The 14,817-nt window shown below is 28.7% G+C and overlaps 2 protein-coding genes across 3 annotated transcripts; both read left to right on the top strand.

Moving 5' to 3' along the window:
* The first annotated feature begins 781 nt into the window (after positions 1-781).
* LOC132937252 (G-protein coupled receptor Mth2-like) lies at positions 782-1,668 on the top strand. Its single transcript, XM_061004087.1, has 2 exons — positions 782-936; positions 1,340-1,668. Exons 1-2 carry the CDS (start codon positions 812-814, stop codon positions 1,590-1,592), a joined length of 378 nt encoding a protein of 125 aa, XP_060860070.1. The 5' UTR covers positions 782-811; the 3' UTR covers positions 1,593-1,668.
* Positions 1,669-3,040: 1,372 nt separating this feature from the next.
* On the top strand, positions 3,041-14,236 carry LOC132937248 (probable G-protein coupled receptor Mth-like 11). 2 transcript variants are annotated; one of them, XM_061004082.1, is made up of 6 exons: positions 3,041-3,978; positions 8,151-8,827; positions 10,405-10,483; positions 11,433-11,614; positions 13,167-13,341; positions 13,779-14,236. In XM_061004082.1, the coding sequence occupies exons 1-6, from the start codon at positions 3,401-3,403 to the stop codon at positions 14,026-14,028; spliced, it is 1,941 nt and encodes a 646-aa protein (XP_060860065.1). In that variant the 5' UTR covers positions 3,041-3,400; the 3' UTR covers positions 14,029-14,236. The 2 variants fall into 2 exon arrangements, with proteins under 2 accessions (XP_060860065.1, XP_060860066.1); XM_061004083.1 differs by having other exon boundaries at positions 3,043-3,960.
* Positions 14,237-14,817: the final 581 nt, after the last annotated feature.

Here is a 14,817-nt window from a genome sequence, read left to right as displayed (position 1 = left end):
TCATAAAAGTTATAATGATTTCTAAATGCAATAAGTATATATGATGAAGATATTACTATATTATATAATAGGCTCGAAGCCCCAGGGTATACTAAAAATAATTATTTTTATGCCTTTCTATACTACGTTTTTGTTTTGTGTGATTAATACAAAATTTAAATATTTGTGAATAATCAAAAAATACGATTTATTAAATTTTATATTAGGTATGTTATATTTTACTTAAATAATTTATCTTCAGTCTAAATACATAGTATATTAATTATATTAAAAAATGGATAAATTCTATCTAATAAAATAATAAAAAAATTTTAAATTATTTAATTGATATTTTTTTTTTGATTTTTAAAGTTCACTTTTATTAATTTTCAATTAACTACAAAAAATATGTTGTAAAGAAAATAAAAGCAACAAGTTTTGTAGTACCTGCAATTTCATAATTCAATACGTAGGTATACTAAGATTTACACCATAATAATTTAATCAAAGGTATCATAATTAATGTTAACTACCTTTTGTAGAAAATTCACACGCATAATTTATGAGCTGTTTACTTTTTATTATTATTAATAAATTAAAATGTAATTTTTACACAAATATATTTTAAACCACGATTATAATATTGTTACATTAATGATTATTTTGTATCTGTAGTAAAAATAACATTGCAAATATAACATATGGTGTTAAATCACTACTCAGCTCAACCATCATGGTTATAAATATATAATTATTTATTTATATTTAATATTATTCCAGACAAAACTCGCTCTAAGGAATTTTAAATGTCGACCTGCTACCCTCCAGAGTTATGGTGACTACCAATTTAATTATGTTCTTCCTAACTGCTATTTATTTTTTAAGAATTAAATCTGAGCTCAACGGATTCAAAGGGACAGATTCAAAAACAGAAAGATTTCTTGTTTACAAAGAAAAGTAAGAATACTGTAGGGTACTATATCTTCACATAGGGCACATACCTAATTTAGTCTGTTAACTTATTTTGTTACCTACATATTCATTATTTAAACATTATTAAATATATAAAACATTCATCTCTGTGAGGTAAGTCAAAATATAAGTGATAAGCGTCAAAAAATATGAATATAATGAAAAATCTATATCACTGTACTATAGTACAATATATTATTAGTTATTACATAGGAAATATGATGTTATTACTAATGAATCTAAAAGTTTGATAAATTTAAAATTAGTAATTTCCGTTTTCTCCACTAGTTAATATAAATCTTCTAAACAATTTTAGATTTATTGGTTAAAAAATATTTAAATTCTTTTCATTTGTCTTAAACTAACTTTTAATTTTTAATTTTTACAGATTTGTAATGAACATCAAACTATTTCTGATTATGGGAACATTATATTTTTTTTGGATACTATGTTCTTTATTCCAAATTGAAGAGGGGATCATATCAAACTTTTCTGATGCAATGACCAATCTACAAGGAGTATATATATTTATTATATTTGTAGCCAAGCGCAAAGTTATTATGGACTTCCGGAATAAGTTTATAGGTTCAATGGATTACAGTGAATCGACACAAATTAACACTATATCATACAAGTTATAATTATTTCCAAATTGCAATATGAATATAAATATTATGTAAATAATGTTATATTATATATTAAGACAATAAGACTCAAAGCTTTAGGGCATAAAAAAAATCATTATTTTTGTGTCTTTAAATATTACGTATTAGTTTTTTGTAATTATTATAAAAATAAAATAATAGTTAATAATCAAAAAATAAGATCTATCCAAATATATTTTAGTTATGGTTTATTTTACTCAAATAATTTATCTTTGTTCTAAATACATAGTATAATATTTATATTAAAAAAATGGATAAATTACAAATAAAAGTACTTATTAAATAAAAAAAAGAAACTTATAGTGATAAAATAAATTCACCAAAAACACATCGTGTAACTCCGTGTAAAAAATGGCTCAGTAAAAAAAACAGACTTTTAAGTAGGTACTGTAAAAAGATATATACTCTGTTCAAAATAAGACGATGACTCACGTGTGTGAAATTTACCCCCCATATCGGGCGAATCGATCCGGACCAATTGTAAGTTATAGATATTCATTTTTAAGTATTTGTAAGTTGGTTTTCAGAGTTTGTAAGTTAAACCCCTACCCTTTGGCGAATTTCATTTTTAATTAAGAAAATCTTTTTAATAAAAAAATGTATATTTAATAAGTTAATTTTTTTTAGTCATTCTTTAATATTTTAAAGTATCAATTTATTATTAATTATAAGTATAAATTAAAAAATCTATTTAATTTAGTTTATTGAATTTAGTAATTCTTAATTTCATCGCAATAAGCTTTTTAAAATTGGCTTTATAAATCTATGTTCAATCTATGGTAGTTAAACAATTTATACTTGATAAAAAAATCTATTCATTAAGAAAATCTTTTTAATAAATAAATGTATATTTGATAAGTCAAATAAAAAATGTATATTTAAAAAAAAAACTATTCATAAAAAAAATGAACATAATTATTTTTAAATATTATTAATGTATTAACAGCTTAGTTTAATTAATTGTTTTAACATATTATAGTTTCATTAATTAATTGTTTTGATTTATGTTATTCAACAATTTTTTTTGATATTATGTAGATAAAAATTAGTTTTCCCGTGGTAATGGATGGTCGAAAACCTAGTCGAAAAACCAGATTTTCTGGAGAATAGGTGAAGTATCATATAATTATAATGAAGTTATCACTTAGAACGGATTTTGAGAAATACACCAACGGGTAAGGTTTGACTTACAAATTCTAAAAACTAACTTACAAATACTTACAAATGAATATCTTTAACTTACAATCGGTCTGGATCGATTCGGTCGATATGAGGGGGGCTGATGGTTAATATCTAGGGCTGTAGATAACTCAGTGGGGACCAACTTACAAATTCCAAAAAACAACTTACAAATACTTACAAATAAATATCTTTAACTTACAATTGGTCCGGATCGATTTTCCCGATATGGGGGGGGGGGGGGGGGGGGGGAACTTCACACACGTCGATGACTCGACGGCCGAGTTGTGTGCATGTGCGTGGCTTTGTTCCGTAACAGCGCCCGACGCGTCGTCGTAATAGGGAACGAAAACTGGTCACCGCCAAGTCATCGTCTTATTTTGAACAGAGTATAAATGTGTATACATTTATATAAATAATAATCATATTTCAATAATATTATAATATTATTTAGGCGGCGAAGACCTAAATATTACATTTTTATAATATTATTACATACGAGCGCGGCTGTCGGCGACGGCAGCTCGTCGAACGGTCTCGATTGCAGACATACGCGGCGCGGCGCCGACAGTCACGAACGAGAATGCAAACAGTGTGGGCACACGATGAATACCGTCCGTTCGTATTTTGCTGTCACCGTCGCGTTTCTCATGGTCGCGATCGGCTGGTGGGCCGCCGACGCCGTGGTCTGTTGCAACAGTACTTCAACAGAGATGTTTTGCCGGAACAAAAATCGGACGTTCAACATAATCGAGACGATCAATGGGGAGCCGTGTGATGACAACCTGACGGCAGTGCCGGTCTGGAAGTGCTTTCCGCCTTTCTATTCGAAATGGCAGAAATTCGGACCGGCTGGGGTGGACGGTGACGAGAGGATGATGCAGCGACTGAAGGACGGATTTCGGGCGGTGACCGATGCGGTGATGGTGGGTTACTATAATGAGGAGCTATATTGCGACGACTCGCAAGTGCTAGTCGATGTGCCCGCCATGGAGGTGCGTAGGCTGATGGAGGCGGACCCGTCGGCGGTCGAGTTGCCGCCGGGCTACTGCTTCAACCTGACGCCATCCGATGAGCTGGTGGCCCAGACGTGCCGGCCACGCAAACAGCACTGTGGCCAGGATGATTACACGTGCGTCAACAAGTGCTGCAATCGTGACCAGATGTACGTCGACGACTACTAGTAAGGCCACGACGGCCTATGTATTTGAGTATAAAGTAATATATAAAGCTTATAGGTACTGAGCGTATCGACAGCTGCAACTGGTGCCGTGGTTATTTGGCGGGAAAGGGATGGTGGAGGTTAGGAGTTGTCCTGATTGGTAAAATTCCGAATGTGTGTTTATTTACACATAGTGATGCCGAGAACATGGTTAATTTAAGGGGTTGGGTGTCGGATGGTACAATATATTTTGTAAAAATGTCTATAATTATTATAATACCTAATTATTAGATTCACTGTGTTTGTGCTAGTGTTGCCAGCTATTTGTTTATTTTGTCAATGTAAAGTTGCGCCAAAATCCAATCATGCTTATGTATGAAATGTGCTACCAAACAAATATAATTTTGCTGAGGGTGGGTCGCTTTCTGTGTTTAATTATTCAATTACTTTGGAAATTGCATTGAGTATAAAAAATTATAATTTAAGTATCAGTGGAATGTTCCATGATGATTATATGATATGCTATACTATATTCTACGATCAATATTCGTAGAATATAAACAAAATCACATAATGTTAAATTAATATGTTAAATTTAACAATAAACTTATTTTTTTTTATTTCCAGTAAATAACTTTTAGAGAGAATGTAGTATTAGATTTTCAAACTTAATAAAAAACTTAATAAAACAAATTATGAATTGTATTCTGGGTAAGAACATTCATTATTGAATAGATATTTTGACTTGAATGATATTAAAAAAATTTCATACTGTATTTTTGATATTTAATTTCGTCCAAATTTAAAAATAAAATAATTATTAAAAAATAATGTTTTTTTATTATTTAGATTTTTGGGTTACTGAAAATCTACTTATGTGGCACCTTGTTTTTAATTTTCAATCCTTACCCATAAAATTGACTACCATGGTTTTATATTAATTAATCTGTTACGTCTCATAGTTCTGTAATCTATAAGGGTAGATAAGTAAAACATATTTTTTATCGCTACTTCACACAAAATGTGCAATAGTTTTAAAAGGCTTTAGCTTTTGCAATTTTGCTATATTTATAATTACTTTAGTTGTTTCGCTTGCTGATAAAATTAAGTTTGGTATTAAATATAAACTATAAATGAATAAATAATATGGTCATAAATTGAAAACAATTTTGGCACAATTCTACTTGTACATTGTGAGGATTACTACAGTACATTTCTGTAGACATATTATATAATATTATAAGTTATAACACCTGGGATGACTGGTTCGAACTTGAATCGAAAACCGGTCACGGATCATAATATAGATATTATATCTATTTAATATTTATGTTATTTTATTTTAAATGTTTTTCAGTTTCAATTTTGTAAGTATGATAATCATAAAAAAATGTACCTATTTCAACAATAACATTTTTTTAAATGTATTCATTGCATGTTGAATAATTATATTAAATAATTTTACAATTGCAAAATCTGTCATAATATATTAGGTATATATCTAATACTTAAAATGCAATATTGAAATTTAAACAATAAATTATAACGTTACAATTTATTACGTTAATTTATAGGAGCGACTTTCAACGCACTTCTGTATACGATTTTATTATACGACCTTTCTAATTCATTAGTTTATTAAGAATATTTAATACTTAAGTCTCTACGACAGTATCACGCGTACGAATAGTTAACAGGTTTTTCCCCAACATAAGCTTGTTTGTATGAATGTTTGTAGTTTTAAAATTGACCAAAGTCGTAAAAATCATGAATTAGTTTGTATTTGAAAATGCATAATACTTTATTTTAATATCACTGATTTGAACATTCAAATAAGGTGCACCATAAGTTATTCTTTCTGAAAGTAACAAAATAAAATTGAAAGTAAAGTCACATTCATTGTTTATAAGGGTTGGATGTTACTGAAGTTTTACTTGAAGTGTTTATTGTTACTTAAAAGTTAAAACATTCTACTTATACTAACATTATTATTTTCTATATACTATTAAATTTTCAAAATATTTAAATTCAATGACCAATAAATTTATAAATCATTGTATACTGTATAGGATGAAAAATTATGAAAAAAAAGTGGTGCCAGTAGTCTGTCTATCCATAATTATGTTACTAAGTATATTTTATTACAAACATTATTATTTCATCGATATGAATACATTTTTTTTATGAATTGGTACTATGGTAATTTCAACAAATTAAAAAAAACAAAATGTATGTTGTATGTGATAATTTTATTATTAAAAATATTACAAAACGTAGATATTATTAACTTACAAGTTAATAACAACCTAGATAAATACTGAGAACGATGGTGTAAATTGATTAAAATTATTCTAAATAGGTACTTTAAAAATTGCATTGTGTATAGGAAATAATAATATAGGTACATGGTGAAAGTATCAAGTCCCTGCGAATTATATTTTTTAAACTACAATTAAATAACTGAAATTGTTTTTTTTTTAATATTGAATAATTTTGTAAGAAAATGCTTTATAAAAAAAATAAAAATTATAACTTTTCTTCATAAAATAATTTGCAAATTCGATAATTAATTTTACAATTTTAATACCAGATTGCTTGATCAATCACTAAACATTTACCTAATTAATCAATAGTAAGCTAATTGCCCCTTGAACATGATTTTGTAACCTATGATTGTACCATTCAATTTTATTGAACCATTAAATTAATAAATTGGTTTTGAATTGTGGCAAAATAATAAAAATTGTTTGATAAGAAATCATTATTTTATGTTTGAATATCCCATTTTGACATAATTTGAATTTCAAATATTCGCCAAAAAATCTATATGAATTTACACTAAACTTAAATTTTAATTAGGTACTTACAAAAAAACATAGGTATGAGGAATATTTTCTTCCACTTCATTCCGATATTTATAATGTTTATAATATTTTCAAAGTATTGGCACCACCTAGCATATTACTAATATACAATTATAAAATAACTTTTAAAATATTGGCTGACCGACTGTCATTGCTCAGAATCGTTTTTTGTAATCAACGATAAATTACTGAACACAAATTTAACCCTTTCATTTCGGTGAACTGGCCAATAAGTCATAACGAGCTACCTTCTCTTGACATTGTCTATACCTTCTAAGCATATACTTCCACAGGTTTTTTCTTATATTATAATTTATTACATGTATTTTTTGATAATTTTATTTGCGGGGGATCCAGAACCGATTAAAACATTATGGGAGATATAATATCCCTACATGGATCTATTTATATATCTTAAAAATTACTTAACTTTGGACGTTTATTCACGCTTAAACATTTAAAAACGTAGGTATATATAAGAATTACAACTGGGTAGTCAAGGTTAAATCTTAAATGAAGTATAAATATCATATTATAAAAATTATTTTATGACCCCCCCCCCAAAAAAAAAAAAAGAAAAATACTATATCCTGTGCATACCACTGGGCACTACACGACCTATTTATTTTCTGAACCATACGCTGGCCACTAAAAATTTGCATTCAGCAGAACATAAAAGGAATATTAATGTTAGAGTGAATTGACCCTCTGTTAGACCTAGATCTTAGTTACGATAATCATCTGTGTTTTGTGCGTGGACTGTCTTGTTATGATAAGTTATGAGTATGAAATAATATAGGTACTACAATATAAAAATAATAATTTTATCGCAGAAAAATTTTAATATTGCAAAATATCACACGTATTAAACAGTTAACTTTTTTATTTGTTTTTATAACAGTCCATTAATTTTAATTTTAAGCAACACGAAATTGGTTCTGATGAGTAATTAATTAGCTAGGTTGTGCGTGGGTCGGTCAAAGAGAGATAGAAAACAAAATACAGTGCCACGAGATTCTTTTAATATAATATTCTCATTACTGGATATAATTTCTTTTTGATTTTAGCTATCTCTATTTTCTTATCATTATTCTGTTCTCAATAATTGTAGTTTGAATTAATGTGTTCGTAGTCGGGCGTTTGGGTCAGTTTGATGGTACCTTTACAATTAATAAATTATAATGAGAACGTATCAATTTAATATAGCTTAAATCTTGTAAAAAGAAAAAATTGAAATTGCCATTATAAATACCATTAGCAATTAACTTTACTTTGCACCGGAGCGTTATCTCCCTCTAATTACACTAACGAGTATAATATATCATACAGTGATTGCATGCTGGAGAGCGAGAAGCCGTTCACGATGTCCGCCTATGAAACAGACGCGGAGGGCCATCCTGTGGGCCGGTCGAACAGCACAGTGCAGCCTTACTACACCTACGTCAATCTCCCGTGTATAAATAAGAGAAAGTTTAAATTCAATATTATGTTGGAAATAGATAATATAACTTACGTTACTAAATACGAAGACCTCGCACCGGACACGAAATACTGCGTGGACTATTCACCGGTTGACTACAAAATACTACCGATATTATGCCCCAGTGACTATCGTAGTGGCAAAAGTTATGGGGTGCTGCCTTTATTTGCCAATGTCCAGTGTTTCAATAAAAAAATATTGAAAGAAGGGTTTATATTGACTACGGATGGCATTCTTTACCTTAGCGAAAAAAGCCGGTTTCAAAATCTAATGGCGGACATATGCAACAAGTACGCCGAGGGCAGCATTAGCAGTAGACATTACTTCTTAATTCTGTCCGGTTACGTGACGTCTGTTGTGTGCCTGGCACTCACGCTGCTCGTGTACGCCACACTGCCCAGCCTCCGGAACGTCCACGGCTACTACGTCATGTGCTACATTGCCTGCCTGCTCGTGTTGTACGTATGCAGAACAATCGACATGATGGCATTCGACAACTTATACGAACCCGTAAGACTTCCATTCGGTATGTCTTACCTGCTTTTTATTATGAAGGTAGTCAAACTTATGAGGAATCTTGTATTACACAACAAAATCTTAAATTTAAAAATAAAAGTTATTATGAATACTTGACTCAAAATGATTTGCTAACTTTCATGTTTTTTCCGTCTATTGTCAAGATTTGAACTTGCAATGCTTAAAACTATGATTAAGAATTTTTAATATTTTTCAAACGCCATTGTAACAATATACTATAGGCCTTGTAGTACGTTTTTAAGCTTTTTTTGCCAACAAATAAAATTGTATTGAGATACTTAGAAAAAAAAACTGAAAAAATTAGAAATTTAAAATATCTTAACCACTACAAACAAATCAAAGTATTTATTGTGTATAGGAAATTTTCATATAAACAACCAGTGAAAATTTCAGGAATATACGGTCATTTATATTAGAGTTGCACCAAAAACGATTTTGCGTAAAAATTCCCGTTTTTCGATAATTTTTATGTTGTTTTTTCCGACGCTTTTGAAAACCATTTGGAATTTTCACCTCCCAAATGTACCAACTAGATTCACTTTCCCATCGAACAAGATACTTTTGAAGAAAATCTAAGTAGTTTTACTGCCTTAAACGGTGACGACAGTCATATAAAAAAAAAACACCAATGTAAAATCAATTCATTTATCGCTCCACTCAGAATCTAATTTCCTTGAATAATTATTTAATTTCTTTTTGGTTGATCGCAAGTGTCAATAATAAATTATAAATTATAATATGTAGGTATAAATATTATATTAAAAACATAAAAACGTTTTTAGTTATTTTTTGTACTATTAAGTTTGATAATAATCTTTTTGCAGGTTTGCGCGATCAAACATTAAATTATACAAATCCTTGAATATCCCATACATTAAGATGACCTGAAACCCAAATACATAGTTTACTTTTTACAAACGTTAAAGATAGTAAATTTGCGGTCAGCTGAACTAATTTGATTTACCTATCTTATGAGCTAAAATTAAATTCATGCGTGAGGCATGATCAACCTTTAAGCTACAGCATGGTTTAAAAGAAAGCTAAAACACCCTCAGAGTCTTAAGAAATTTATTGATTTATCTTTCTCAAATTTCCTTTTACTTTCTATCCCTGTATAAACAGTATTGGCTAGCAATTCCGAAGGGTATTTCAGATTCGGCCCACCTTAAGTAAAGGTTGGAGAGTGGATTAGTTTATTCCCCTGGGCTTAACTATAAATCAAGATAATCGGAATTTAATAAATTATCATTGAAATGTGCCAACCAAAATACAATTTTACTGGGAGAAATATGAAGTTCCAAATTCGGAAAATTAAGTTCCAATAAGATCCAAATAAGTTCCAAAATATTGGTGAAGGTTTAAAGTGAGAATGTCAATGTGTGGAGGGGTTAACTTCATGCTACTAATTGTCCATGCATCTAAAAACTAAACAACAATAAATATAAATATTGCCGTTATTATTGGTCTTATCGGCAAACATGTTTTGAATTCCACATTATATAATATACTATTAATTTATATTTAATTTGTTTATGTATTTTGAATTAATTTAAAATGTAATTTCAGATTATTTTACTTTATTTGCATATTTGACAACATTTTGCTGGTTAAACGTAATATGCTTCGATATTTACTGGAAGATGAGGTATGTAAATTATATTTTTACATAATATTATGGCTATAAAGTACGTTAAAGAATAATGTTTCTATTTTGTGGTGTTATAAACGTCTGAGCTACAAACAAGTAGGCAGATAATTATAATTCAACTTATCAATAATAACTAGTCATCTTCTATTAGAATTACTCCTATATACAGGATAAGACTTACAAATCGCTGTGTTTTGTCTTGTGTGTTGAGTGGAAACATAAATGGTACCACTTACTGCATATTTGTGCGTTTCATAATATTATTGTGATAGTGTAATCATTTTCATAAAATAAATTTATAATTCATTTTACTTCGAACTGCTATTTTTACTGTCATAACCAGTGTTGGTTTTATGGTTGAGGAGGAGGGCCCTTGGCATGTGAAAATGTGTAACTTTGAAGTAACATCAATAGTCATCAAAATATGAAACATTGATAAGCTATACCTGAATAAAAGTTATTTAATACCTATATAATATGTGAAGTATATAATAAAAGTAAATAAATGTTTATAAGTATAAGTACTGATCATGGTACTATCAACATTATAAAAAAATGAAGATATATATTAATATATTTAAAGTATTTTCACTCCCCCCGGACTTAATAAGAACCAACCATATACAACCTAACAACCCCTTAATTCCCCTCTAATAACGCCCCTGAAAAAGGAATATAAATATTAATTATTATAATAACGTCGTGTGAGAAATTCCTACACATTAGTAATAATGTACCAACCAAAGAAACGAGTGATGAATAATATTATATAACTGAATAGAAATGTAGTACCTACCTAGTATGGAGCATATTAATACATGTTATTAAATTTATCATAGTTAACTATGCGTAGAACATATTTATTCTATTACCTATTGCTATATAGGTGAATTATTATAATAATAATATAATTGCATATAATATTTTCAACACATTTTTAATTTAGGTACAACAATTTAAGAAAAATAAATACATCAACATCAGTGCGTACCATTATGTACCATATTTACTGTTGGGGATTTTCAAGTATTTGCCCATCTATTGGTTATTTATATTTACTACAATTATCAAACGAAAAGGAATGGACTCTTGGAGCCCCAAAGAGCTATACGAGTTGCTGGTTTTCCGGTATGCTCACACAGTTATTTTAAATTAATTAATTTCGACATTTTTATTTTATCAAATTTAAATATTGTAAATATTATTTTGGTTTACATGTTAATATTTTATGACCACAAGATAATGTAATCATATAGGTGATTCCAAGATTTTACTTCAGGTGCAGCACATTTAATTATACATGTAATACAGAATATACATACATTCCTAGAGCTGGATAGGCCAGTCAAGCATTCAAAAAAAACTTGAAGGCCTGCTAACATTTTGGGCTGGTAGGATAAAATGGCCACAATACCGCGTTACATTTTTTTATGACAGCTATAATATAATAGAATACTATTAACAAATGCGATATATGTGGCCAATATATAGGCCATTGGGCAACCATAACAAATTAAGGGTTGGTAGAAAAATAATTTTCGAAGGGTCGATATAACACAATCTACCCCTGTAACATTCCTATACCTATACCGGCTATACCACACTCACATACAAACACATATATAATATATCCTATACATTTCATTGTATTTTCCTACTTGGAATTTTCATTTAATTTAATTTTTATAAACAGCTAGTTTATTAAATATTTATAATTATTAGTTATAATAGTTAAAATAGATGGAATGTTGTTTTTAAAGAAAATGAAGCAGCTGCCCTACATGTCCATCTAGTAGTAGACAATGTTAAGGTCAAATTAAGTACAATGAGGATAGCAGTGGACATAATATAGAATATTTTTGTTTTCCATTTTACACTTAGCTTGTCTTCTTCCAATACGTAATACCCGGTATGGTACATGCACCATAAAAACAGACTAACGTAATAGATGTCCAATATTTTTTGTCATAGTTTTAGGCTTAAAGAAATTAGTAAATCAAGTAGTAACATCTTTGGACTATGCATACCTACTCGTAATGATGAATAATTGAATTAATTAATTAATACCTATCAATAATTTAACAATTTTAAAATATAAAGTGATTCACGATCTAAAATGCTTAAAAGCATAAAAAGAGACTTTAAAGAGAATTGAATCCGATTAATGTGTGTGACCTACACAACTATAGAAGCAAGTATTAATGACTTGATTTAAATTTTTTGCTTGAAGATAATAATTATTTATATGATTATAAGTTTTATATTAATACACAACAATACGATATTACTTATTAGTATTACTATTACACAAAATACAAATACATACATTCATAATAAGTAGTTGAACGGATTATTTTTCAAAAATACCTACCTACCTTTGTTAATTACAACTTTAAAAAATTAATTTAATTTTGATTAAAAAATATTTATTACTCATATATTTTATTTGCAACTATTAACTTTTATATTATTTACTCATTTTAAACGTTGATAAAAAAAGTTTTTGTTGGATTCATAAAGGGGAAAAAATAATAATCGACGGTATAGGCGTTTGTATAAAGTTTAACATTTTTCAATATAACTTAGAATGAACATCGGCGCCACTGGTTTTCTCTATTAAATTTGTATATTACATGGTTATAAATATATAATTATTGATTTATATTTAATATTTTTCCAGACTGCCGCACCACCGGAAACTTAATTTTCATAATTATATGCGTGTCAATGATGCTGACTGCCAATTTAATTTTGTTCTTGCTAACTGCTATTCATTGTTCAAGAATTAAATCTGAACTCAATAAATTTATCCCTACAAATTCAAAAACAAAAAGTTTTCTTGTTAACAAAGAGATGTAAGAATACAGTAGAGTACTATTCTTTCACATACCTAATATAGTTTGTTGACTACTTTTGGTACCTATACATAATATTCATTATTTAAACATTATTAGATATTTAAAACATTAATCCCTGTGAGGCAAGTTAAAATATAAGTGATAAGCGTCTTTATTTATGAAGACAATGAGAAATCTATATTTTTAACTTGTACTATATTACAACATATTATTTAGGTAATATTCTAATATAAATTGTAATATGACGTCATTAATAATTAATTATTAGTTATTAATAATTATTAATCTAAAAATTTTATAAATTTGAGTTTGGAGTTTCCCTCTTCTCCACAGGACAATAAAAATCTTCTAACAGTTTTTGATTTATTGGTCAAAAAATATATAAAATCTTTCCATTTGACTCAATATAACTTATAATTTTTAATTTTTGGCAGATTTGTAATGAACATCAAACTATTTCTGATTATGGGAATTCCATGGTCATTTGAGATAATATCTATATTCTTCCAATATAAATGGAGCATATTGGAATTTTGTAATGCAATTAAAAGACTACAAGGAGTATTCATATTTATTATACTTGTGGCCAAGGGCAAAGTTATTATGGACTTACGGGAAAAGTTTAAACGTTCAATGGATTACAGTGAGGTGACACAAATTAACATTATCCCTGGGTCGTCATAAAAGTGGCAGTGGTTTGTGCTCATAAAAGTTATAATGATTTCTAAATGCAATAAGTATATATGATGAAGATATTACTATATTATATATTAAGACTCTAAGGCCTAAAAAAATCATTATTTTTGTGCATTTAAATACTACGTTTTTGTTTTTTGAGGTGTAATAATAAATGACGAACGCTGAAGTTTCAGGTTCACAAAAATCCTATATATATATTATAATTTTCATTATTACCTTTCTACTGTACGAATGAATTTTTTTTACGATGTACAATATACTACCTAAATACAGTATCTGTCTACCCGTCGCCCGTATGCTCAAGCTATAAGAACGTACCTATTGAGCGTCAGAGTCATATCGCGGTAGTTGTTTTTGCAGCATGCCTGCAAACGAAATTCTATTACACGATGGTAATAAAAAATACAATAAATAAATGTATGGATTATGGAAAAATTATGTATACATTATTACGGTCTTAATATTTATAGCATGTCCCCAGCACGCCCATTAAACATTTTTAGTTTAAACCCGTGGTTTTTGTTTGGGCTGGTTTCCGCTGAAATCCCGTATGTTTGTGCTACGTTTGTGAAGTTTGAGCACCTAAATACTGCTATTGTTTTAAAATATATGCCATTATTTCGCAAGTTATTTGTAAGTATAGTTTTGAATTTGCAAGTCCAAACTCTCACTGTGAAACCAAAAAATCAAAAGTTGGACCAAGTTCACATAACCAATACATTTTGACCCAGAACTTTGAAATCAGTATCAAACTAAAACTTATGACTAGCAAGA

Source organism: Metopolophium dirhodum, chromosome 1 (genome assembly GCF_019925205.1).
Source record: "Metopolophium dirhodum isolate CAU chromosome 1, ASM1992520v1, whole genome shotgun sequence".
In the NCBI taxonomy this organism is placed as follows: Eukaryota; Metazoa; Arthropoda; class Insecta; order Hemiptera; family Aphididae; genus Metopolophium; species Metopolophium dirhodum.
Note: the sequence above shows the minus strand (reverse complement) of the source record. Positions and strands in the feature narration are given on the sequence as shown.

Coding starts and splice junctions, on each gene's coding strand:
- LOC132937252 (XM_061004087.1), top strand. CDS start 812: ATGGTGACTACCAATTTAATTATGTTCTTCCTAACTGCTATTTATTTT. Junction 937..1,339: donor TTTCTTGTTTACAAAGAAAA/GTAAGAATACTG, acceptor TAATTTTTACAG/ATTTGTAATGAACATCAAAC.
- LOC132937248 (XM_061004082.1), top strand. CDS start 3,401: ATGAATACCGTCCGTTCGTATTTTGCTGTCACCGTCGCGTTTCTCATG. Junction 3,979..8,150: donor ATGTACGTCGACGACTACTA/GTAAGGCCACGA, acceptor TATATCATACAG/TGATTGCATGCTGGAGAGCG. Junction 8,828..10,404: donor ACCCGTAAGACTTCCATTCG/GTATGTCTTACC, acceptor ATGTAATTTCAG/ATTATTTTACTTTATTTGCA.